This window comes from Cylas formicarius, unplaced genomic scaffold (genome assembly GCF_029955315.1).
Source record: "Cylas formicarius isolate icCylForm1 unplaced genomic scaffold, icCylForm1.1 PGA_scaffold_9__14_contigs__length_23061073, whole genome shotgun sequence".
Classification (NCBI taxonomy): Eukaryota; Metazoa; Arthropoda; class Insecta; order Coleoptera; family Brentidae; genus Cylas; species Cylas formicarius.
The window spans coordinates 10,899,971-10,926,254 of record NW_026844365.1 but is presented as its reverse complement, the minus strand read 5'-3'; the positions used below and the strand labels follow the sequence as shown (position 1 = coordinate 10,926,254).

The 26,284-nt window shown below is 36.4% G+C and overlaps 1 protein-coding gene across 1 annotated transcript in view; it reads left to right on the top strand.

The window, feature by feature from the left end:
• Window positions 1–17,142, top strand: part of LOC132707585 (ADP-ribosylation factor-like protein 4C) — a 32,606-nt gene extending 15,464 nt beyond the window's left edge. The window contains exons 2-3 of the mRNA XM_060679491.1: window positions 11,425–11,779; window positions 11,833–17,142. Coding sequence (XP_060535474.1) covers window positions 11,575–11,779; window positions 11,833–12,251 — 624 coding nt within the window. The 5' untranslated portion in view covers window positions 11,425–11,574 and the 3' untranslated portion in view covers window positions 12,252–17,142. The remainder of the gene's footprint in view (window positions 1–11,424; window positions 11,780–11,832) is intronic.
• Window positions 17,143–26,284: the final 9,142 nt, after the last annotated feature.

The following is a 26,284-nucleotide window of genomic DNA, read 5'->3' as shown; positions in this document are numbered from 1 at the left end:
AGTTTATTCGTTCTTTCAGTTAAACAAAACCAAACTGATTTCTTTGTAAAGGGTGATTCAATAAGGGTTTCCACATTAAAATAATAAAAAAAACTCGGAAGAATATAAAAATATATAAACATTTTTATTTGCCATTTTAGATTAGTGTATTGCAATTAGGTATGAAAGATGATGTGATTCAAATTTCCTATCACTTTTTGACACAATTCAGGTTCTATGCCCGCTATTTCGCGTCTAATCTCCTGTTTCAGCTCTGTAATAGTGTTTGGTTTATTTCTATACACTCTGATTTTGAGATACCCCCAAAAAAAAAGTCTAGGGGAGTAAGATCACATGATCGCGGCGACCAATTGATATCGCCGTTACGTGAGATAATCCGACCGGGAAACTTGCCCCGCAGCAATTGCATCGTTTCTCTGGATGTGTGACAACTGGCTCCATCCTGTTGGAACCACAAATCTTCAATGTCCACACCTTCCAACTGCTCCCAGAAAAAATCAGATATCATGTTTCGATAGCGAACACCATTAACCGTAACAGCGTTCTCCGGATTATCCTCGAAAAATTATTCCTCCGTACCAAAATGCACACCAAACAGTCACTTTTTGAGGATGCATTGCTTTTTGAACAATCTCTCTTGGATTTTCTAATCCCCAAATACGAGCATTGTGTTTGTTTACAAACCCACCAACGTGAAAATGTGCCTCATCGCTAAAGATAATTTTCGTTGAAAAGTGAACCCCTTGTTCCTGTATCTATTTTGCAAACACGCGGCGCTGTTGATGATCTCAAGGTTTCAACTCCTGAGTTATTTGGACTTTATGTGGGTGTAGATGCAAGTCTTTTGTTAAAATTCGTTGTGTGGTTGAATACGTAAGGCCCACTTGCTGCGATCGATGACGAATCGATGTGTTTGGATCTTCGGCTACACTTTCGCGAACAATGGCAATATTTTGATCTGACCGATCTGCACGAGCACGTTGAGGGACTTTGAGGTTAGTTACAGATGCAATTTTTTGTTTATGTTTTGAGGTTAGAAATCTCATATGATAATAAACAAATACAGTGGCGTTTCAAAAATATTTCAGATTGAGCAAGGAACTAGTTGTTTTGGTTAGAGTCTGGAAGAGAGGGATCTGAGGCATGTCTTACGGGGCTTCAATAATGCTTGTTTCTAAATTTTTATCTCAAAAATTGTTTACAAGCGCCTCTAAGGGTCTCGCGTCAAAAGAAAACCGGTATATAAAAAGAAGAAGAAGAGCGGAAGAAGAACTCAGTAGTCGCAGCGGGAAACTGACGTTCTCGTTATTCGAACGATATTCACGTCTCGTGCGGTAACAATACGCGTTCGTAACATAAATTAAAAGCGATCGGCGAGCAGAACATGATGTAAGCCGATTCTTGCGGTAACCGCAGCTCGTGCCACATGATTTTTTTAATTACGTACGCCGCGTTTCTTCACGCGCCGCTGAGTTTTTAAAATGCGCGGAATCTTTAATTAAACGCGGCGGACTAGTGAACGGGCGGGGTCTGCCAACCGCCGCTCCACCAGGAAGAAGATGCGTCCTGCAATTTTTTACGGTATGCCCCGAGCCTTCCTTTTCCTGGTCTTCCGACTTAGACCACCGCTGAGATTACTCGTTGCTCTGTGTACTGGCGTACTGCGGCTGCTTTCGAAGAAATTCATCTCATATAAATTGAACTACAGGTGTAGTGGTGGGACACCATAGATGAAACTAAAGAGAGTGACAGATTAAACTATCGAACTCGTTATTATTCGTTGCATTCAATGAAGGCTGATGCTGATGGAATGAAACGTTGCGCGTCTAGGTATATCTACCTAAATTTACAAAGTATTTTTTCACGCCAACCATTTTGAGGAGATCAAAGAACACGAGTTCTTTAGAAGGAAGATTATTTAATGTACCTTTTAGGTAAAAATACTATATAAAAAATGAGAGAAACTACTACAGTTTTTACCTTTTAAACAATAAGGCTTAACAAAAGCGTCAAAAATTTTGAAAAAAAACGTTTTTTCTTTCAAACTTCATAAACCCAGTTTTGTCCTCGGTGTTAATCATTTTCTTTACGTGTTATTCTTTCATTGTTATTGATTACCTATAAAAAAAAGCAATGCATGAAGACGTCGAGATATCGACCTAGACACACAATATCATAAAGAAGACACCCTGTAGCTGTACACCACTGTCGCAAAGCCCAAGAATAGCGCTTTGCATCACTGTTCGAAAATACAATATGGGGAAATAAATGTCGAAGTTGAGTTAATCAAAATCAGGCAATATTTTTAATATCCCACTTCGTGTGCCTTTAGTTTGGCTGCGCCATCTAGTGCCACCTTAAAGACTTCGAGTTCTTTAATTGAAATTCACACAATATTCAATATTCTTTACGTTATTTTTTTTCAGTGAATAAAATGGTACAATAGAGATAGAAGGGGTGTAAAGATACTAACTATATGAGGTTAGCGCCAACATTCGCCGGCCTGACATAGATGCAGCTCCAGTATCACGATAAAACTTTGTCTTGTTTTATATGTATATCTTAGTAGGCTGTGAAAAAAAAATTGAAGTCTTGCGTCAAATGGTTTTTTATTGTCGCAAATAACGCAAATTGAGTATAGAGCAGTCATAAAGTTTTTGACAAAAGAAGGGTTAACACCTAAAATTATTAAAGAAAGGCTGGATGGTGTGTACGGCCAAAGTTCTCCTTCGTATTCTGTAGTGAAAGAATGGGAAAAAAGTTTTCGAATAGGGCAGGAGTCCCTTGAAGATGATTCAAGAGCTGGTTGAGGAGTGGAGGTCATAACGGAGGATATTGTTGCGATTGTGGAAGAGGTACTAAGATTTCTGATACAAGTGTTCGTCGAATCCTGGATGATCATTTAGGTATGCATAAGGGTTAGTGCAAGATGGGTTCCTAAAAACCTTTCGCCTATTCAAAAACAACGCCGTGTCGAGTGTGCGCGGTCTTTTTTGGGACTCTGTGGGTCGGAACCGAAGCCTGTGATAGAAACTATTGTGACAGGAGATGAAACTATGCTTCTCTATTATGACCCTCTATCGAAAAAAGAGTCAATGGAGTGGCGTCATAAGGGTGAAGCACCTCCAAGAAAATTCAGAGTCTGCCGATCAACAAAAAAGCTGATGGCCACGATCTTTTAGGATCGTGAAGGAATTCTTTTGATAGATTTTAAAGAAACTAATACCACTGTCAATGGTAAATATTACGCAGCATTATTACATAAATTGCGAGACTGCATACGTGTAAAACGTCGAGGAAAACTGACCAGAGGCGTGCGTCTTTTGCACCATGCTGCTGGTGTTGCACAAGCTGCCATTTTAGAGTGTGGGTTGCAACAAATAGATCATCCTCCCTATAGTCCAGATATGGCCCCCAGGGACTATTATTTGTTTGGATATTTGAAAAAGGACTTACGTGGACCGCGGTTTAACGGTTTAAAGAATTTTTTTTTAAAGGGATTGAGTTGTTAGTAAATAGATGTAATAAGTGTATTGAAGTGAAGCGGGATTGTATTGAAAAATAATGAAAAAATGTTACTCTACTTTGTTTCTTTCATATTCGGGCGGGAAATTTTGGCGCTGCCCTCGTATATAGCTATCATTACAACATTTTTGGCACATTTGGGTGAAATCCAGGTTTTTGGTATATTGGTATAACGATCAATGTATTTCACTCATTCATCCAGCGGCTTTTCTTGTATTAGTCAAAACGGTATAAAAGTATGGATACACAAAAGGCCGATTCAAGGTTGAAACCAATAACGAATTCCGAATGTAACATATTTGCACGAAATCCGAGTTCCGAAACTAAAACTGCCCGATTTTAATTTTAAAAATTCAAAACTGCGGACAGAGACCAAAGTAAAGCTCCCATTGCTAGAAGGGGAAGGTTGTTGTCGCCCAGAAAGACACAAAAAGTGTATAAATTTTAACCCAAAGCCTGAACCAAAGTATAAAACTTTTCCCAACAAGACGACGTCTTATATACTGCGTATTTCAAAAAACATTCCGCTCATTTCTAGCGTAAGTAGACTATTAAAATCTAGTCTCGTAAATAAATATTTATATCCCGAAAAGCATTTTCAGAATAAGATAAAAGAACCCCTATTATTTCTGATACCTAAATAACATTTAGACCACAAATAACTTTGATTGGGTAATCTAAATTGTATTTACAAAAAATAACATTTTTTTTTAGGTCCCTTCTGAAGGAGGCATAAATCACTCAACATTTTTTGAAACATAGGGTATCAATTTCCTCCGAACGAGGAAACGGGCGGAGATGTATCATCTCTGGGAAGCGGCTAATTTACCTCCGATCACTCATTAATCGAAAACTACCAATTTTAAGAACAATTCTACCGTATGATTCCCAGCTCGAACGGTTGGTTTCTAATTGGAACGTTGCACCAGACCGTATTGTTATTATTCGTTTTCCGAGGAACTTTTCCGTGAAAAATGCTCCCGAGTTCGACGAACTTGAACGTGGATTTTATTGCCAGCTTTACCTGAAAACGACTTAAATCTGGACAATAAAGACTACTGTTTATCTTATCTCTCGTTTGCTTTGTCGAAAGCGACGTGTGGCTTTATGCTTTCAAAGAAAGAACTGTATATTGTTGGGTGGAAAATCTGTTGTTCGATTGAGAGCGCGGTTTTTGATGTTTCAACAACGTCAGGGTAACTTATTTGCCGTTTAATAAACGAATTATTCTGTTTGGATCGATATTTCGAGCATGTAAGTCGTTTTCAAATGATGAACTTGAAAATTATTTCGACAGCATTGCTTACTTTTCTTTGAAATTTGCTTTGCTTTTGCTGAAAATTATATTATTTCTTATGTAGAAATTCTGTAGAAGCTACGGGCTCCAATATTTAGAACAAATTTCATAAATATTAGTGTTGTAATTTTGTATTCCTAATTTCACTTGAGTTAATTTATTGAGAGATTAAAATTACTTTTATTAAGGGCAACAGGTATTTTCAGTTTGCGAGTAACATGAAATTTTCCAACTATGTTTACCATTTAAATTTAATCTGGTCAAAAACTTTTTTTTCATTAAATAACTGATAACAATCGATGAAATCGTGGATAACAATAATAGCGACAGTTGTTAATACTGAATCCGCTTAAAACTTCAGGACAAACTCTACCCGACATACTATGATCAATCAGCGCTTTCTATTAATATAATCTTATAATTTTGACAACTTTGAATTACACGCGCTGTTCGCGTTCAAAAAACTTGCGAAATCACGCCATCCAATATGGAATAATAAAAGAATATTTTTTCTCAGATTTTAATGACTTTATTCTGCGGTTAGTACCACCGCACATCGCATTCCTGACATATCTTGAAGTGAAAACCGTCAGATATTTCTACCATAGATACATGCCATTTCTTCTATTCCACTAAGAATTATTGCTTGAGAAGAAAGATGACGATAGTATTTACTCAATGACGGCCATCAAATTCGAGAAAAGCAAATGATAATTAAAAGTGTCGTACATCACCATTGCCTCATTTTATTTCATCCATTGATGTGTTAACGGGTTTTAAATTTTATTTTTACGTTTTCGTCTTTTAAAGTGTCATTTGCACAATTTTTATTAATGCTATACGTTTTGGTGTTGTTGTCCTGATTGTAAAAATGACAATAAACTTGTTAAATTATTTAGATTAGATTATCATATTTGAATGAGCCTGTAACTATAATCTACTCTATCAGAGTTTAAAGATGTAATTAAATATTTTTGTAATGTTATTACTCTATCGAAAATATGTTTGTTAGGAGAAAGATCGATGCCACTGGTAGTCGTGCTCTTAGTATTCTTTAATGCAGAATTTAATTTCATCAGTGGCGTACCTAAAGACCAGAGGGCTAAACAGGGAGTATCTCCTATAATACGAAGATGTTCTAGAAGATAACATACAATATAACATCTTGGGAAGCTATTAACGAAAGACCATATGGCGTAAGCGAAGACGCCCCAGTGAGCGAGAAAGAAGAATTTTTTGAAACACAAAATTACGAGATATTAAAAGGTAAGAACACTTATAATACTAAGGGACATGAATGGTAGAACAGGATAGCAACACAACGTGATAGGAAAATATGGCGAAGAGATGAGAAACGACAACGGTAATAGATAAACAAAACAAATTACGGATAATGAACGGATTTTTTCCGCATCGCTGGATTCACAAACACACATGGACAGCACAATAGAAATCTTTATTCAATAATAGATTACGTCATTACAAAAGACACATATGAAAGTCCAAGATGTTAAAGTTTGTAGAGGAGCCACATGTGAAAGCGATCATTATCTGCTTAGGTCAAAAATAAGGCCCCAGGGAAACGGGCAGAGAAAACTTGAAAGCGAATCAACTAACATAGATCAACGTGGATATTAACCTCGATAGCCTGGGACATGAAAGCGTTAGAATACTGTATAAGAGAAGATTAAAGAACACACTCAATATGCAGTCGACATTCGCAAACACAGAAGAGCTCCAGACGTATATATAACAGCATGCATGAAGGAAAAAACCCTATTGTTGCAGGCCAAACTTCGGAAATCATTATAAAAAGGTAGAACGAAACATGGGAGAAAAAATGGAATCATTTAAATACTTACCTTGGAGGTTCGAAAAATACGGAGAGTTGGAACTTTCTTAAAGCATCGAGACAAGATACAACAAAGAAAAAATACCTTCGGGAGCTATTAACGGAAAATAGGCAAAAAAATTTGCGAATAATGAGAACCGACATACGACAAACATAACTGCAATAGGTTCCCCGTTAAGACTAGAATATAAGGAAGTGAAGGAGGCATATAGAGGGTTAAAAAAAAGGCGTCGGGACCAGGACACATTGCATCGGAACTATTGTTATATGGTACAGAAAAGTTGTATGCTTTATTAACTCAACTTTTCAAAAGGTGTCTTAGTGGCGAGGAAATCCTGAAAGAATGGTCTCTCTCTGATTTTGATACATAAAGAAGGTAACAAAATGGAATGTGGACTACCGAGGAATCACAGTCATCTGTACGATCAGTAGAGTGTATGGAAAGCAAACCAGAGGGAGATTACAGAGACATGGAAGCATAAGAACAGGCTGGCTACAACAGACAATCTATATTATCTCACACAAATAATGGAGAAAAAAACAGCTACATTTGGTATTTATAGACCTTAGGAAGGCATACGATACGAGGAAATTATAGGAGGCTCTGGAACATACCAACATAAGCGTAAATCTTATTAAAGCATTTACAAAATTTTATAATAAGAACCAAGCCATATTGAAAGTAGGGAATAACACTTCTAAAGCGTTTCCCGTAAATAAAGAACTGAGGCAAGGGTGTAGTATTCCTCCAACATTATTTAAAATATATTTGGAACAAGCCCTGAAGAGGTGGAAGGAAAAATGTAAGAATATGGGAATACCATTGGTTCATAATCATATTTTCACTTTTTGTTTTGCAGACGATTAAGTTATCTTGATCCAAAACTATGATGACACGAAAGGTTATTAAAGAATTCAATGAATAGGACCTGGAAGTGAACATCAATAAAACAGGATACATGTGTAACAACAAAACTTAATTCTTGGAACAGGACAACGGATTGTACAGACTAACGAATATAAGTATTTGAGTTTAAAAGTAGCAGAAGACGGACACATGGATAAAGCGATCGAGGAAATATGTATCCAAGGTAGAAGAGCTATTTCATTACTAGACAGTATACACAAGTATATGCAACAAACAAAAAGACAGGAATGAGAGAATACTAAAGGTGACAGAGATGGACTTCTGGAGAAATTCTGCTGGAAAATCGAAGGGGAAAACAATCAGAAATGAAAGAATACGGGAAATAATGTTAGATAATTCAGATGGTATGGCCATGTACCATGGCCATGGGTAATGAAAGACTATCAAAACAAACTCTGAGATGGTCTCCTCAAGGCAGAAGGAAGAGAGGAAGAGCCAGGCGAAGCTGGATAGTAGGAATAAAATCAGAGATGGCAGAAAGAGAACTGGACGATGATTTACGGAACGATATGGCGCCAAATGGCGATAAATTAGAGTTTGATAAGAATGCCATAGTTATTGACTAATGCTGATGTGATTAGACATTTTTTGAACATTTCGCCCCTGTTTTTACGAAAAATGGTGTATATCAAACTAAACACTTCTGGAGAAGATATCACAATGAAGTTTTTTGAAATTAGCAATCAATTAAGCATCAATTTCTTAAAGATCTATCTTAAAGTCGTTCTAGTTAAATAAGAAAATATTTTCAAAAGGTGCCTTGCATACGCCATTCCCTGAAAAAAAAAATACATTGTATTGCATTGTTAGCATGTTAGATGTCGATGTGTGTGTCAAAATCATATTTCGTAAATAAAATAAAAATAAAATTGTAATGACGTTTTGTTAAAAAAACTTTAATGTCTTAAGGGTTTAAAATTAAGAACCCAAAAAGAAAATATTTGAATATCCCGAAACCGTTAATAATTGTATCACGAAATGGTCATGGTGTTTCCATGTTTTCTAAAAATTTAATTTAATTCAAATATTATACTGCGACAAAGCTGTTCAGTTGTTGTAAAACATTGTTGAAACTATATTATTTATTTTTGAATACAATTACTTTTTCTTACTGACCCCTATACAGAAGGAAACCACCACACAGTTATTTTATTACATGTATTACGTAAAAGTTACTAGGCTAAGTTTCGCGTCTATAAGCAAAATAACTATTGTGAGAATGCCCGCAAATTCATAATTTTGGCGGTAAAATTTAGTTCACACTTCATTCACGTTGGCAGTACGGTATCGCACGTGACCATCTATTTTGCATCTTTTATCTATATATGATGGTTTCAGCTGCCAATTGACGCGTTACCTCTGCTAGCACCTCATGTATTGTGTTTCCGGATCTTGGTTCGTTATAAGTAATATCGGCGCCGATTGGCCGGTGACATAATCGAATAACAACACGGTCCGTATTCGCCGAACTGTACCGTGATTGGTCGATTTAATTTAAATTCTTCCGCGCATGTATACGTAACTGTAGCCGATATAGACTCGTTGCGAGAATTCGCGAACGTATTTATCGAACGGGTCTCTTTTTTTTTTTCGTTCGACAAAAATCGATGTAATATCGCGTATAGTTCACAACGGCGGTTGCGGTGAAAACAACCGCAAGGCACCGGCGTTTCCAATTGAAATTCATTAGACGCCGCCGTTCTTACAATGCAAAGGACGTGTCCGTTTATTAAATGGTCAAATAAATCATCGCGTGGAACGTTGGCGAGTTGTCCGACATGACTCTTTACAGCTGTTTGTTGTCCAATTTCGTTTAAACGTCTCCCATCTATTTAACGTCGTTTCGTGGATTATTTAGAACATAACGACGCACACGGAGGGGACTTAACGGAGGACAACTTATTTGTCCGTAATTTTAGAACGAACACGCTTGTTACTAAAAATCGATGACATCTAATTATATTACATAATTTCATAGCTTCCTAATGGTTGGTTAGTTGCTTAACTACCAATTTTTATTTTTTATCTGTCTGTTCTCCGTTCCTGGCGGAAAGGGTGTTAAGTCTATACATTTCGAACCGTTAGAGCTATAATTGTGAAACTTAGGTCTTTTTTACACTCTACAACGTATTGCAAAAATGACCTCTCCGAATCCGGCGGCCATTTTTTCCATTTTCGGTTCTTTTTTGGAAACCGCTAAGAAAATAAAGGTATTTTTCGTTAAGTTTTATATTGTCGAATCAAAAAATTGATATATCGTCGAAATTATTGGCCTAACCTAGATTATACAGTGTCAAATTCAATTTGTGTGTGTTTAGAAATATAGGTAGATATTTTTATTTATTTCTTGGCTAGTGAAAATTCTGCAATTAAGTTGCAAAATGAAATTACCTAATTACGCACTGATCTAGCGTGCGGAAAGCGTCACTTTACCACGTCAGTTTCGTTTCCTACGGATCCGAGCCACTTCGGACATTTCCGGGATTTTATCGCACTGGTTTGGGAGCAATCGGATGTTTTCGGAGATATTTTCCCACGCCTTGGATGTTAACGTTTGTCAATTCTGACAGCCATGTCAGTGAATGTATTCGTGCTGTTTTGCGGAATATGCACCCAAAAACTAACGGTCGTAGAAAAAGTATACTATGTAACACGTTGCACTTGTTGCATAATATAGTATTACAGTAGGTTACAAAATATCATCTAATAATAATAATTTTGGAAGCTTATGTATTGTATGACCAGTAGACTCCAAATCGAGCATATTCAATAATTCCTTTATTGCTAAATTCCTATATATTTTTATAATTTATCTTACTTCCTAAAATCAACCATAAGACAAATAAAACTATAATTATCATTGAAGAATATTATGAACAATAGAGGTTCCAATTCACTGCCCAGTGAAGCTCCCCATATGTAATTTTTTTTTCCTTATAGTTCATTTTCTATTTTTACACTTTGATAAATGTAGTTAATTAATTTCAGGACCCCAGCATCAACACCACAAAACAATAATTTGTTATATTGTTATTAAATTGTCTCTGTCGATAGTTATTCATTCATTACGATGATTCAAAGAAGTAAGCGTTATTAAGAAAATATATTTTTTCTACATCAGTATTTTGTAGAATTCAAGTTTCGTAAATAAAGTTACAGCAACCAGTGGAAGTTTCTTTGAAAAAAAAATCGTATTTGTAATAAAAAATACGTTTTAAATTTTCTTTTGTGATCTCACCGTCCGTTTCCTTTGATATAAAAATTTAGAAAACTACCATCACCCTGTACAATGCTATCCAATGTTGGCATAAAATTGTTGTTTGATGTAAATAATTGATACAACAATAATGTTGGGCACGAAACTTGCGACAGACCGGCTTCTTCAGAAAGAAAAAGATCCTTTCGTCACCTCCGCGTCGCCTGCAGAAATCTGCGGTTTATCTGAGCTAACCTGAAATTGGGTTTTTGTCCGACGTCCTTCGATAAAAATCGGCAAATTTACTATCCGTACTAAATTAAACAATTATCTGGCGACTTTTTTTTGTTTTGCTTAGTTAATACCGAGAGAACAAAAGATCCACGTTTCTCACAGCCTTCTCGATACGTCTCTTTGCCTCGCTCTCGTTTCGTAAAGTAGTACTTTTTTAATATTTTTATTGTTATTAATTTTTACACAATATTTACGTTATTCTTGCTATGCTTTCTTAAAGACTTCACTGAAATGTTAACAAACTGTATTTCATGAATTACTCTCGACTTGCAGACCCCCTCACTGTGCCTTTTACGAAATGAAGTCTTCAAACTCGTCGTTCTACGTTCCAGATCCCACAGGCACCGGTGGAACCCAGAGATATGTCCGCCATCATCACCTAGATCGAACCGATCAACTTTCCCATCAAACCATCGGCCTCGACCCTGCCACGACCAGCACGATGTAACTAGAAACCCGCCGGACTCCGAAAATCGCCACCAATGGGTGCTAATATGGGCAAGAATGCATCCCTGCTCGACGCCTTACCTTCCGGTCAAGGCACCCTGCACGTGGTGATGCTTGGACTGGATTCCGCTGGCAAAACGACCGCCCTTTACCGGCTCAAGTTCGACCAGTACCTCAATACGGTACCCACGATAGGGTTCAACTGCGAGAAGGTCAAGGGGATGATCGGCAAAGCCAAAGGTAACATTTCATCCGTTAAAAATTGTGCCCATGTGAAGCTAAACGTTTTGCAGGCGTAAACTTCCTGGTGTGGGACGTGGGTGGTCAGGAGAAGCTGCGACCGCTGTGGAAGTCGTACACCAGATGTACCGACGGCATAGTCTTCGTCCTCGACTCGGTAGACGTCGAACGGATGGAAGAGGCCAAAATGGAGCTGATCAGGACGGCGAAGTCACCAGAAAACCTCGGCGTACCAATCCTAGTACTGGCCAACAAGCAAGACTTGCCCGGTGCCAGGGAGCCTAGGGAGCTGGAAAAGTTGATGGGGCTGACGGAGCTGGGCAACGGTGGTGCGCCCGGCACCCATCTCTGGCACGTGCAACCCGCGTGCGCGATAACCGGCGACGGCCTCCACGAAGGCCTGGAGGTGTTGTACGAAATGATACTGAAACGGAGAAAACTGGCGAAAGAGAGGAAGAAAAAGATTAGGTAGAATAAGGGAAACGGCGGGGAGGGCTGCTCGCACTACGGATTTTGTTAGCAAGTCAATTTGTGCGCGTGCGCAGACTCCGCCGGATGGACCGAACGTTTTAGTTTTTCGCGCTTTCAATGTGCCTGATCGTGTGGTGTTTGGTGCGGTCCCCGAGACCGCCAGACTTGGCGACCAGTGGGAGAACGCGCACGTCTCGTGACAGGTACGTTTTTTACTCGTCTCGTGAAGTACTCTTTGAGAGTCGAGGTTGTCAAATGTGAAGCTTCGTCGACGGCGAGAAACTCCCGAATTGGACTGCTTGGAATCGCATTTCGCAAACACCAAAATCGATATTCTAAATTGCAAAAAATTAGTGTTCATTTACCTCGGTGAAATTTATATCCGAAGTCAGACCATACGCGAAAAAAGTTTTTAACTCTGCCCTAGTATGAAACCACTCGTCTCTCCCCCTTTTGACGATGAATGGGTTTTGCAATGTGGAATGGGAAAGCTGCTTGCAATGTAAGGTGAGTTGAAAAGACGGGTTAATCCGTTAATGAAGAATGTACGAAAATATTGGGACTTTTGGAACACCATTTTCTATAACAGGGCGTTAAACTTTATTTTGAGAATTACATTTTTACTTGTGAATTTCGTAGTTCTTTTCGTATTTTGTGGTGCACATAATAATTGGCCATTATAATTTTCTCGATGTGCGCCTATGGTCTTGAAACCTATTTCATTTAAACAGTTTACTTTTGCGTAATTTTAGTTTTTGAATTATTTTGAAAAAATATGTTTTTTTCTAAAATTAAGTTTAACATCGAAGAACGAAAGAAGCCAACCATAAAAATAAAACAGCAAATACACAAAGAATCTTTTATTAACATGTTAGCCCATTATTTTTGCACTTTGTATACAGAATTACGAGGTTCCAGGGTTGTATTTTGAATTTTTGGATATTGCGTTCCCCTCACCAACATACCATCCCGTATATTATAAACTTAGTATCCTGCCATCAACTAAATAGTAATATCAAGAAATTTTCTCGGATTTAAAACCAATGGCAATGACAAGAGAACTATTTTCACTATATTATCGTTTATAGTGGAAACATTGTGGATATTTTTTTCTAATCTCAAAAAAAAAAAACTAGTCAAACGAATTGGAATCCATGGACTTGGCTGACAAAGGATTTGGAAATTTATATGTCGTAGGCGTAAGTTGTAAAAGAAGGCTTATTATAATACGCCTAGGCTTTCACGAAATGACTGGGCATATAGTAAAACTATATATTTTTTTAGATAACTATATTTAAACGCTGTTAAATAAGTTATATTTTATGTGGCAGAAGTTGCCAACACCTCCAGTACCTTCTCCAGTACAATCTAAATTTAAAAGAATTCGTGGACAGAGAGTCTGGGAAAAAAGTTATTTGAAGATAAGAAAAATGAGTGGGTTGATGGAAAAGTGACAAATAATTCAAATTATTTCTTTAAATTATGTTACGTTTTTTTATTGTTCTATTGGCGCCATTTTCTTTTGTTTACCAATAAAAATAAATAAATTAAAAAAAAAACCAACTGCTAAATCTACTGGTACCCACTAGTCGCAGGTGGGTACAAAATTGATAGGTATACTTTTAATGTACTCAATACTTCAACCATTAGTTTTGATGCCCAAAGAGCACTTACGGATTTATACAGTTTTGTAATTTCATAAAATGAAAAAATTGGATAAATTTGTGCCAGTCGTAGGTACAAGTAGATTTAACAGTTTTTTTAATTTAAATTTTTTTTTATTTCTAACTTTTGCCCTTTTGATTTTTTTTTATTTTATTCAAAGCACTATGCATTTTCCATTAATTTAGCGGTACCCTTAATTCAATTAGTGACACATCTAAATCTTGTATTTTTGTTAAAAATTGAACTGTGATTAAAGGGTAGATAGGTGCGTTTCTACAAACATTGACTTAAGTTGAAGGAGAAAAAATTTTACTAATCCCTCTATATTTGTGAAAGTTATAGCTACAGCTATTACTAATAAAGAGGGCGAGGGGGAGAGGGAAGGGGGAAAAATATCTTTAAGTGTGCGCAGAACGAATTTTTGAAATCGCCCTACATTTGATAAAATTATGCGAATATGATTTTCGAAGAAGGGGAAATAAATTACAGGAGGGGAGATAAGTGGGAGCAAGAAGGACTACAAAGTAATTACAGCAAATTATAGGAAATTTGCAATGGGTGATCACAGAATTTTTAGTGAAATCGCCTGAAATTTAGATAATTTTAATGCCTTAAAGCCTACATGATGTGACAAAATGGCATCTGACTTGCGCCATGTTGATTCCTGTTTAAAAAAATATAGTGCCACAAACATATCCCAAGCAAAAAACATTACTATTCTTCTCGACGTGTGCTGGAGTCGGGTAAAAACAAAACAGTTAATGATATGTATTTAAAAGTCAAATTTTTTAGAAAAGTAAATAACAGATTAATTTCTCTCTAGAAAAAGCGTAATGACCTGTGTGCGACGCTCCGCATACGAAAAAAAAACGTCGGATCGGACAACATTTTGCAACATCTGGCAACTCTGCATGAGAGAAGAGCCACCGCTATCTTTTTAGAGGTTAGGATAGTAGGAGAATGAAATTCTAAGGTTTGCATTTTGCATTTTCCACTCACCTGCGTAGAACCTATCTAGTTGTATGTAGTAACTGTTTTTTCACTCTTGGATAATGTCTGCCCCTTCGGACATCGTCACTTTCGTAAACAAAACAAACCGCTTCGGCGCTACCTTATTGGAAACTGTCAATTTTAGAATAAGCCTAACTGATGCAAATGCGTATTATAAAACGCCTAAATCGAACCAGGCGAATTGTAAAATACTTCCATTTTCTTGATTAGCCTAATATCCTTCAGGCTTTTTAAAATAAGCCTAAGATTTTCTTATTGTGGTTTTAGAATACGCCTACGACATATACATCTCTTATAATAACGTTCCAAACCCAAATAAGGCCAAAAATTTATCGAAAATTCATTTTGTTTCTTGATCATGGCAATTTATTAAAGTATACGGGGGCTCATTGATCAGTCGGTAAAAAAAGTTAAAAATATGAGTTAATCGATGTGTTTATGTATGATGAATTTTTTAAAAAAATCGTTTAGAATGTGATTTTAATATTGGTCGAGTGTCTTTCGGATGTAAAGTCACCGACGCACCTCGAGAACCAATGCACACAACAATTTTTTACAGTAGGTCAACCACCGCCGTTGTACTTTTGACTGTGATATATCCGCGATGTTTTTGGTAAAAAGTACAATTTCGTCGGCCAATTCGCGACTCCCATATAATATATATATATATATACATAGATTTTTGTACCGTTTTTCACGCCTACAACCGCAGTTGTAAATACGAAAGCGTATATAGTTAGAATCGACGATGGAACAGTGCAGGGTCGAAACGTTTGCGCTCGTAGCGTTTTCCGTTTGAAAAGTGAACGCGCCGCCATTGTTTCGTAAGGAAATCGAAAGTGCTGGGAATCGAACAGTTTCCCACGGACCGATAATATTTCGCAGGACGTTCATTCATATCTCGATGTGCAATTTTTTGTTGTTGTTACGAATTGTTGCCGCGGTCTCAAATGAAATACGGCCCTGTGTCGGATTCCTTTTTACTCTTTGAATCTTTTTGGATCGATTTTTTAATTTCGGTTCTCGTTTTTCCAGATTTTAGCAGGACCCATGGCTAAATTAAATTCTTTTAAATCAAAAATTTACCACGTTTTGCGATCTCTTTTCTTTCAAGTCTATGGGAACATGGAGAGCTTTACCTCCTACGTCTACAATTTACTATTTAAAAATCCTGAAAAGGGCTCAAGAATATAGTCAATTTTGATTTGTGTGCATTTTTCAATTTTTGGAACGAATGAAATTTACAGAAATATCAATGAGAAAAGACGTCACATTCTTTTGAGGAACATTCCAGTTTAGCCGTGAGTCTTTCGGCTTGTGGTCGTCCGTGTTGGTTTCCGTATGGGTTTATTCGTTCGGTAACAAAAGCCTTTGTAATTTTCCAACTATACCCATCTAATATTTGGCGTCAAACCATAGAGATAACTGATAAAAAGGAGAATTATTGATTAACATTCTGATGTTAGATGGCGGGAAATTTGAATTAAGACGGAATAAACTTAAAATTAATCTCGCTTTATTTCAAAATAAGTAAAATAAAAATTCAAACAAGAATCAAATAGGAACTTGATATCTAGATAATTTTTTTTTTAAATTCAATAAGTTATGTGTTAAATTTACTCTAATTTTTCTGGTAATTAATTCAAAAACCAATCTTTTTATTAGTTCTCTCTATGCGTGAATAAAGCAAAAAAAAAATCGCTAAAATCGCATGAACTCAAATCGGGCCGCGAGAGTGGGCGCCAATTTCATTTGAGAATCCTCGTTTAAAACCATACCAAAGGTGCTTTTAGTTTTAACGTTATCTTTAATCGTTGCATTAAGTAGCCAGGGGCGTATTAGGGCTGATTTTGCGGGAGTAACATCGTCCGTCCCAACTGAAACGAATGGCCGCTTTATCTGTTGAGTATACGGGCCTCTTCTTAGGTTTAAGCATGACTGAATTCGTAGCTAAGTCAACCGTATGGCACTTTGTAACGTAATCATAAAATATTTATTGTGGCGTAATATCGTTTTATATATTTAATACCGTTATATCCAGTCCTATACCTGCGTTGAATTTTCGACACGACTATGTTATATTTAAAGTTTTTATATTATATAAAATATATGAATTTATATGGATTCCTGTTATTATATCGACCCGCTACCGCGTCGCCATGTTTGTACGTAACTCCGTTGTAAATACTGTGTACCATAGTTTTCATTAAATCCATGTTTGTTTTCTAAAAAAAAAGATGAACGGCAGTTTTTGTTCCGTGCCCTTACCAATCCATCTCCCCGAAATTACAAGACTATTTTCAATAAAAATTTAAGAAATCATTCCTTTGCAGCTTTGGTAAAAAATATGATATCGCATAGAAGATATTTTTGATTTAAGAGTATCGAATTTATTGCTTTTTTATTTTATTTTTTACTTTTAACCATAAAGTCGATTTATATTTGACTAAGTTTATCTAAACTTTGGCGAAGCTTGTGACCGTCGTGCCCCACAAGTATTTTGGCTGAGACTCTGTGCTTCAAAGCTTCCAACTGAAGAAGCAGCTGCACCGCCACATTACAGATTCAAGAATACGTTCTTTCACGTCAACTCAAACGCAAACTGACGACTACAATTCGGGACCCCTCGAACCCATATTTCATTTAATATTAACGCTTCAACTACCAAGAAATGCCCCGTCAGACGCCAGCAGGTAAGAAATTAATTTACTAAACAGGTAGAGAAAATGAAACTAGGGTATTAACTAACCATCTTTCACGATTTCAGTAAAAATAGTAAATAAAGTAATAAAATCCGCATTTGATTTTATAAAGAACTACAATGTTTTCAAAAGCTTTGTAATGACAGAGGCAGGTGTTTTTTGTTATTCTTATTTGTGTTCCTTTTTTAAAAATAATAATAAGCAATCGTTAAGTGAGTCTTTAGTTTGCACCTAAATAGTTAAAAATTGTTTTTTTTTTAATAAAATTAAATCGAACCAAACTAAAACGCTGTTAATTTAGATTCATTGATGAAAAAATAAAAATTTGCAAATAATTTATATGCACATATAATAAGGAATATGTAGGAATATTTACAAGAAGACAGAAAATGGGCAAAAAAATCCGCAAGCATTATACTTAAGCTTTGATTACACAGGCTAACAATTTTTAAACTTTTGAAAGTTGATTTCGAAATTTAAGCCTCCTAATTTTAAATTTATGCCATACAACTTGACGAACATTGTATATAATTTTAGACAATAGTAAAGAGGAATAAAAACTTAAAAAATCAGCGACAAACGCAACAAACAAAATTGGACAGCGCAAAATTATATTTTTCATGCGATAGTAAATGAAAATCTCTGATGATTTAAACATTATTTTTATTAGTATGACAACAATAATCTAAATGAAATAGCAAAGCCTCAAACAATAAGTTAGTCCATTTATTTTTGGAAAATCTTGACGGAGAAACTTCGTTTAGTGAATTTTCTTGTATATTCCATGGTCCGATTGTCCCCTTTTAAAGACCAGCATTGATCTGCTATCATTGCAATGTTCCACTCCTTTTATATCTCGTCACCAAGATATTCGGGAAGTAGTCCAGAGATGAGTGTAAAAAGTGTAGTTTTATACTGACCATTTCTCTAAATTTGTTTAACATGTTTTCAATAAAGTCTTTGTAATTTGGATATTTGGTGTAACCTTTTCAGATTCAATCATGATGTTCACTAAGTGTTGATCCTCCATTAATCGCCTTATTTGGAGACCTACAAAAATTCCTTTCTTTAATTTTGCATCCAACAGAGCAGGAAATTTTCGCCATAGGTATTTAAAAGATCTTTATTTAAAGCTTACCTCTGTCTTTCGAATTTTTACTTTCAAACAACCTTTTTTTAAACAGGTAATTTTACGTCTAAAGTTCTTGACCTCAAACATATGTGGAATATTTTTACAAAGTCTTTGCACTTTAAAAATAAATTTAACTACACTTTCGGGGATTCCCCGCTAATATTCTGTCAATTTAGGCAAATGGGGGAGCAATTTCAATTTTTCGAATGTTATGTACTAATCCGAGTTTTAAAACAATAACAACGACATCTCAAAAATTGTGTTTCTAATAGTTTAGTCCCAATAACTCGAAAAATATGAAAAATGACAAATCAAAAAATCTTTTCTGACCTGTGATTATCGGGCTTTACGATCAGGTCTTTTGTATTTTAATATTTTATACTATGGTAAGTATGTAGAGGACGTGTGTTACTCCAATGAAGCAATTTAGGAGATCGCCACGGGATGAATTCGCTCCCTTAAATCCCTTCCGAATTAAAAGAGGGCAGAAAAACAAACAATGGCGGAAAGGTTAATTGCGAAACTTTTGTTGGACATTTTGTCGTGCTCTGGAAAGTACACTAACCTAGTTGGTCAGGATCGATACCGCGCTCCGACGCTTTCGATCGCCACGGATACGCAGGAAATCTGCAAGAAATACAGGGTGCTTCAATAAGGCGTACGGTTAGGATAGCTAAGCCGTTAGAGCGAGAAAAAACTTTGATGTTACAACCTTGATAAAGATAAAGAAGTTAAAAATATCACATCGCAAAGGACAGGGTCTCCTACTTAATATTTTAGAAAATACAAACCACCACAAATCATGTTTATTTTTTGTTGATCACCCTATCTGTTAAAATAAAGTGCTGGAGGAAAGCGATTGTGTTTGAGATCGTATTCTCAGCCTTGACAGGTATTTAATACTTTTCATCGCTTTGGAGTTTATTAGAGACTTTTCCTTGTATATTTTTTAATATACTAAGTGGAATGTCATCTTCGGAGTCGTCTCAATTATCGCTGGATTGCATATTCATATGCATATCAATAGTATTATCGTTACAATTATTGGACTCAGTATCGTTGTTAACATTGTTAGCATTAACGTTGTTTCCATCATATTCCTCAGTTGCTAGTGATTGGGCAAAAGCTGATTCAGGAATTAAAGGAGGATCAAGCGGATACAAGCCTGTCGTTCGAAAACCGCTTAAGATGAGTAGTTATTCTAACGCGGGACTGTGACGATTCAAGGTGGCCGATGGCTTGTTCCATCAGCAGTGTACCAAAGCTAGTTCTTCGTAAAGGGTCATGTAAAAGAAGTAAAGGTCACGCCGAAGAAGACCAGAGTGGGTATCACGTGATTTTCCACCTGTGTGTCACCAGTAATTAAGGTGTACAGAAATCTCACCTGTAATTAGTGACAGGTGTAGGGGGTTGCAACGGTTCCGCTGGGGTAAATAAAGTCTTTTGGTACCTCCCCTAGGGGTGACAGGTGTGTCAACCGTTAGGTGTCGCTAATTACACCTTACCTGTGTCGAACGTGAGGTGTGTACCCCTATGACGTCGACATGCCGACCCCGCTAGCGTTAGTGCCTTTTTGGCAATTCCACGCCGTGCCTTTTTGGCACCTCCCCTAGGGGAAAAAGTGGGGTCTCTGGGGTCATGCATCTGGGCCAAACTTTAGATAGAATTTTGCCAAAACGAGATTTGTTCAAACGACGATCTGGATGTGCCTCCCAAAACCTGAGAACTTCTAATCTAAAGGCTGCAGTTCTTGCGTGGTATTAGATGGCAAGCAGAACAGCCTTATATTCAACTCGACTGCAATCTCAGTTATGGAAATGTCCAGGTGACTAGCAGCTCCATCAAAAACTAGCAAGATAGTGTCCGGACCCTTGCAACGATATAGGTGCCTTAGAAAATCAATAAAAAGATCATTGGTCATGCTACCGTTTTCGGCCATTTTAACCAGGGCACCTGGTGATAGATTTTCTTCCCATTCAAGCTTTAATCTGTTTCCCTTAAATATTACCATAGTTGGAATACTATTTCCCAACGCATTAAGGCATCCAGCAATGGTACATATTTTCTGCGTGCTTAGGTGCAACTAAGTGAACACGTCTGGCACCTTTTTGGTTACACACAATAACAAGCTGTTGATGATGAATAGACGCCTAGACAAATTATGATTACGTTTCAAAAACCCATCGAGGCAATCCTTACCAGCGACTCCTTTGGAAGCATCAAACGGGTGCCTGATATTATTTTCAATGCAGAATTTGTATGCAGAGCGACGTTAGCGGCATTCCGATTTCACAGAGACGAATTATTCTTTCAGAAAATTGTTTTTCTTGATCGGCAATTAATACACTGGATCGTCCTATTTTTTATTTAGAACGCCAGATCTTAGATTGTTTCTAAGAGTTCTCCTGGGTATTCCATATCTTTGAGCAGCTCTTTAGTACAATTCATTATCTATTACCGCGCTAATGGCAGCTGGAACTTGTTCTGTAGTCCAATTCTCCTCGCTTTTTCAATGTCGGTGCCATGGTTGATGGAAAACTAAATAGAAGAAAGAATATTTCACAGGCCCACTATTTAATGGGTCTTATTAACCGAAATTCTTCTTTACCATAACAAAAAGAAAAACATATCGTTGCAAATTTCGCGGTATTTCTTCTGGGATGTGGAATTCGGATAAGTTATTGGAAATACGTAACGTTGCCGGATTTTAAATAAGAAGCGTAGGTTTCGAGTTTTGGCTGGCGGGCCTTATTAGCCGCCGGGCCTTGTTTAGCTTACTGATAGAACCCAGATTGTACGAGTCCATAACGTTTTGTCTCATAAAATGCATATTTCATCAAGAGTTCCCCAAGGGCGCCATATTGGCTTGACTTGAATAGGTTTGCACTATACCGATGGCATACAGATTAACACATCCAAGTTCAAAGTCGTGAGGTTTAGTAAACGGCGTTCTGTCTTTAATTCCATTAAATCTAATTCCAATTAAATGTAATTCCATAAAAAATGTTAATACACTACCAACGATGAAGTAACACGTATGGTCCATTTCTCCATGTTCGAGTCAATAGCCACCTATATTATATTGATGTGAGGGTATTCTCCATAAGCAAAGAAGTTGGTTGCATTACATAGAAGAGTAATGAAAATAATGAAAGGCAGTTTAGTAATCCGGGAATTTTAACAATTCATTGCAGATATATACATGTCTTAGTTTATTATTTCAAATTATAAATAAAACTTTCTTAATTATAAATCCTTTCTATAGTGTGAACAATTTCTTAAACAGCCAGATAAAGTATATTCATTTTTAAACCATCGCACATTAAAGTATTTGTGTATTTTGTGTATTGTATTGTATATTTTGTACATTTTGGCAGTATTTGTGTTTACTTTACTTTACTTTGTTACCGTACAAACATTTTTATATCACGTACCTCAGCCCTGGGTTATTAATTTAGTGAGTTGGCTTTTTTGCACCGAAAGAGTTCGATTTCGTGCGACCTGTATTCTAGTTCTGGTTCGTCCGTTCTGGGTTCATTTTATTTCAGCCTATTTAGCGTATTTTGCTTATGCCATCGTGTTAGTTTTAGTATTAGTCTAATCTTACTTTTTCTTATATTTTATTTAGTGTAGCATAAGTATCTTGTATTTACTTTGGTATGTATAACAATGGACACTTTCTTCCATTGATGGATAAATAAATACAAACTCTGCTTCGATTTCATTATCGGAATGAAAGAAGAAAGGTCTTGTTTATATTCTGGCCTGTAAACAATAATAATGTGCATTTTACAGTTAGATGCCGTACAACTTGACGAACATTGTAGGTTTTTCAAAAATTTTAAATGCATCAATATGTATAATTTGAGTTAATAGTAAAGAGGAATAAAAACTTAAAAAATCAGCGACAATCGCAACAAACAAAATTGGACAGCGAAAAATTATACTTTTCAAGGTTGTTGCTCGCATTAAACGATTGCGATTTGAAAAAGTTGGGTCTCCCATACATCCCACTAAACTCGCCAAACCGTGCAAGTGTTTCCTTCCGATCTATTCACCCGCACAGGAAGTTTGCGGACAAACAAATTCAATGGAGTTTATTGAGCGGCGACCTTCGTTGAACGCACAGTTGAACGCAAATGTGCTCGTAGGTTGTGATGCGACTGGACGCGATCTCGTAAATATTTTATGTAAAGAAGGCAAATGATTTGGCGACAAATTTTCACCTGGAAAAGTTGGGATAGGCCTCAATACGGTCAAATTTATTTCGAGCATATTTGTACACATGGAGATCAAATTTGTGATAGTACATTGTAGCACTATTCACAATATAGTCATAAGAATTTAATGGAGAAAAATCGGTAGCTGTCTAATTTAAAAACTTTTAAAAAGTTTTTTCAATACTAAATTTCGGAATTTGGCTTTCTATTAGGTAATCAAATCGATTGAAAAAATTGTCGAGTGCTGAGAATATTCCTTTCTTTATATAATTTTCTTAATGAAGGCAAAAATCGTCACTTTAAAAACCTTAATTAAATTATCTCCGTTTTTCTTTAATTGTTAATTAAATTTTTTAACCCGAGTCACTATTTAAATTTGACAAAATCTGATTAATAATATGGAAGAATTAAGATTTTTTGGAAGAATTCAACAACAGCGCAGCTGATTAATGCGCCTATATTTTTTATCTGAATAGCTTAGTAATAATAGCAAAACAAAAAAACATTTTGTAGATTCACTATAAAAATTGAAAAGCAAAGTTAAATAACTAAACTTTAAGAACTACAATTGATTGGGGCTTAATTTCATAGAGAGTGGTTTTAAGTTTGCTAGTTTGAGGGCTCCACTAAATTTCAGCAAAATCCGCAAATTATTTTTCAAAAATTGCATGAAAAACCATATATTTCTTGAAATTTTGGTATCCTGCACCCAATTACAAAGCATTTCCTATATTCCTATGTACTATTTGTTTAACAATCACCTTCCGAACTTTGGCCGCGTAATTTAAAAACACCCTGTATAAAAAATACAGGGTGTTCCTTAATATTGTGTCACGAACTGAACGGTATAATTCGTGAATGTATTTCAATAAAAAAATGTAATATCAACGTATGTCTTAGAATCAACACTGTTGAGGTACATCCGTACCATTGTTGATAGAAAATTTTCTAAAAATTGCAAAATAGTATATTTTCTACTCCCATCGGTAAAATACCTAATTACCCACCGATCTAATGTGCGGGAAGCGTCACTTTTCCACGTCAGTTTCGTTTCCCATGAATTCGAGCCACTTCGGATATTTCCGGGATTTTACCGCATGGATTTGGGAGCAATCGGATGTTTTGGAGATATTTCTCACGCTTTGAATTTTGACGTTTGTCAATTCTGACGGTCATGTTAGTGCATGTATTTATGTTGTTTTGCAAAGAATTATCAATAAACTAACGGTCATAGAAAAAGTATAGTATTCAACACGTTCGGTAAACTCGTTTATTAAACACTCGCTCCGCTCGTGTCAAATAAACTCGTGAGTCAAATGCCGTTTACCGAACGTGTTACATTCTATACTTTTTCTACGACCGTTAGTTTTTGGGTACATTTTCGCAAAACAACACGAATACATTCACTGACATGACCGTCAAAATTCAAAGCGTGGGAAATATCTCGAAAAACATCCGATTGCTCCCAAATCCATGCGGTAAAATTCCGGAAATATCTTAAGTGGCTCCAATTCATGGGAAACGAAACTGACGTGGAAAAGTGACGCTTCCCGCACATTAGATCGGTGCCTAATTAGGTATTGTACCGATGGGAGTAGAAAAAATTAATTTAACTTAACGAAAACACAATGTATAATGATTTAACATTGATGTTTATAACCTCAAATTTATTCGAACCTAAATAAATTATCTTTCCGCCCTATCGCTTAGTTTCTATTGGTCACATTAGCCCCGTTTACTCCAAATAACAAACAGTCTTTATTATTGTTTTTATTTCTAGTTTTCTTACTATTTCCAATAATTGATTTGGAAGCATTTGTGTGGTGTAAGTCGTGCCATCTATCTCCGCCATGTCTCCTTATTGTTCAGTAGGATCGATGTAAGTACATATAGACATAGACAAAGCTGATTATCCAGTGTTTTAACGAAATGTAACTCAAAAGATTCATACAGACCACATTATCCAAAGAAAATAATTACTGGAAAAGATGGTACTGCCAAAAACATGCGTTCCCAATCACGGCAGACTTCTAAAAAAATCCTTGGTTAACAAAAAGTACTAAGTTCAACTGGCAAATTTTAGAAATATATCTCCATCTTTTAAATAATATTAAAAACACTAGATTTTTTTTTTTTCGTAAAACTTTACCACCGAATGCTAAGACGTCTAGGATATATGTCTATATCAATCTTTTGTCTGAAAATTATTCCCTTCGGTATTGACACACCCTTAAAGAAAATTGCGTTTTGGGCTATTTTTATTAAACGAAATTGCTTATAAACGACACCGATTATCCGAATCTGGTAAGAGGACGATGTGAACGCACTCGGCTCTGTGAGAAAGCGGCCTTTTTCTGCCTACTTACCTGTAAAAATGTCCGCCCCGTAGTTGCATCGGCGATAAATTTTGAAACATCTGCCCGTTTTAGGCCCGCCGGCTCTCAGGTTTCGATCTATTTATACGGGACGACGAAAACAAAATGACGACTTTGTTTTCGCGCGCCATATGGGCTAAAATGACGGGAAAAGTTTGTCGCCGCGTGAAAGTCGTACGAAAACATTATCGGTGAAACCCGAACGTCGATTCCAATCAAACTGGTCCCCCGACGCCACCTTGTGGCACACCCTTGACGTCTGAATAGTAGTATGACGTGCTCAAGACTTTTTAAAAAATGAAAATGAAAATATTGTCCCAAAGGGGGTCTTTTACAGACCTCCATGACTCGTATATATTTTTGACCTGATTACCTATGTTATACGTTATACCCTGTCGAAACCGGTACTCAACATAAACAAATTTTTGAACAGGTTTGCTCGTGGATTTTCCATGATTTGTTTCAATCAATCAAGTCCACGCTTGAAAATGTCAAAACTTTCAGTGTGTGTTACGACGATGTTACCATAGACATAAAAACTGAATGTAGGATGATAGTAATTGGTTACTCCACACACTAACTTTCTCCATAATAGTAATGGACTATACTGAACCTGTTGTTACACATTTTAGATTTCAGAGAAAGAGAGAGAGGGAGAGAGATTTTGAAGGAATGATTTACTCTTATCCTAACCTTCATAATAGCAATGAATAATATTGAGTCTATTTTTCAAACTTCTCCTTCCATCATAAAAATGGATCATACTGAGCTTTTGTTGACGTGTGAGATGTGATAAGTTGAACCGGATATATTTGAGGTTAAGGATCACAAGTTTGAGAGGAGGATTTTCTCTTTGCCTAAGCGTCTAACTCGTTCTATAATTATGTTCTTGTCTTGGCTACATTCAATGTAATTCTAGTTTGTGTCCT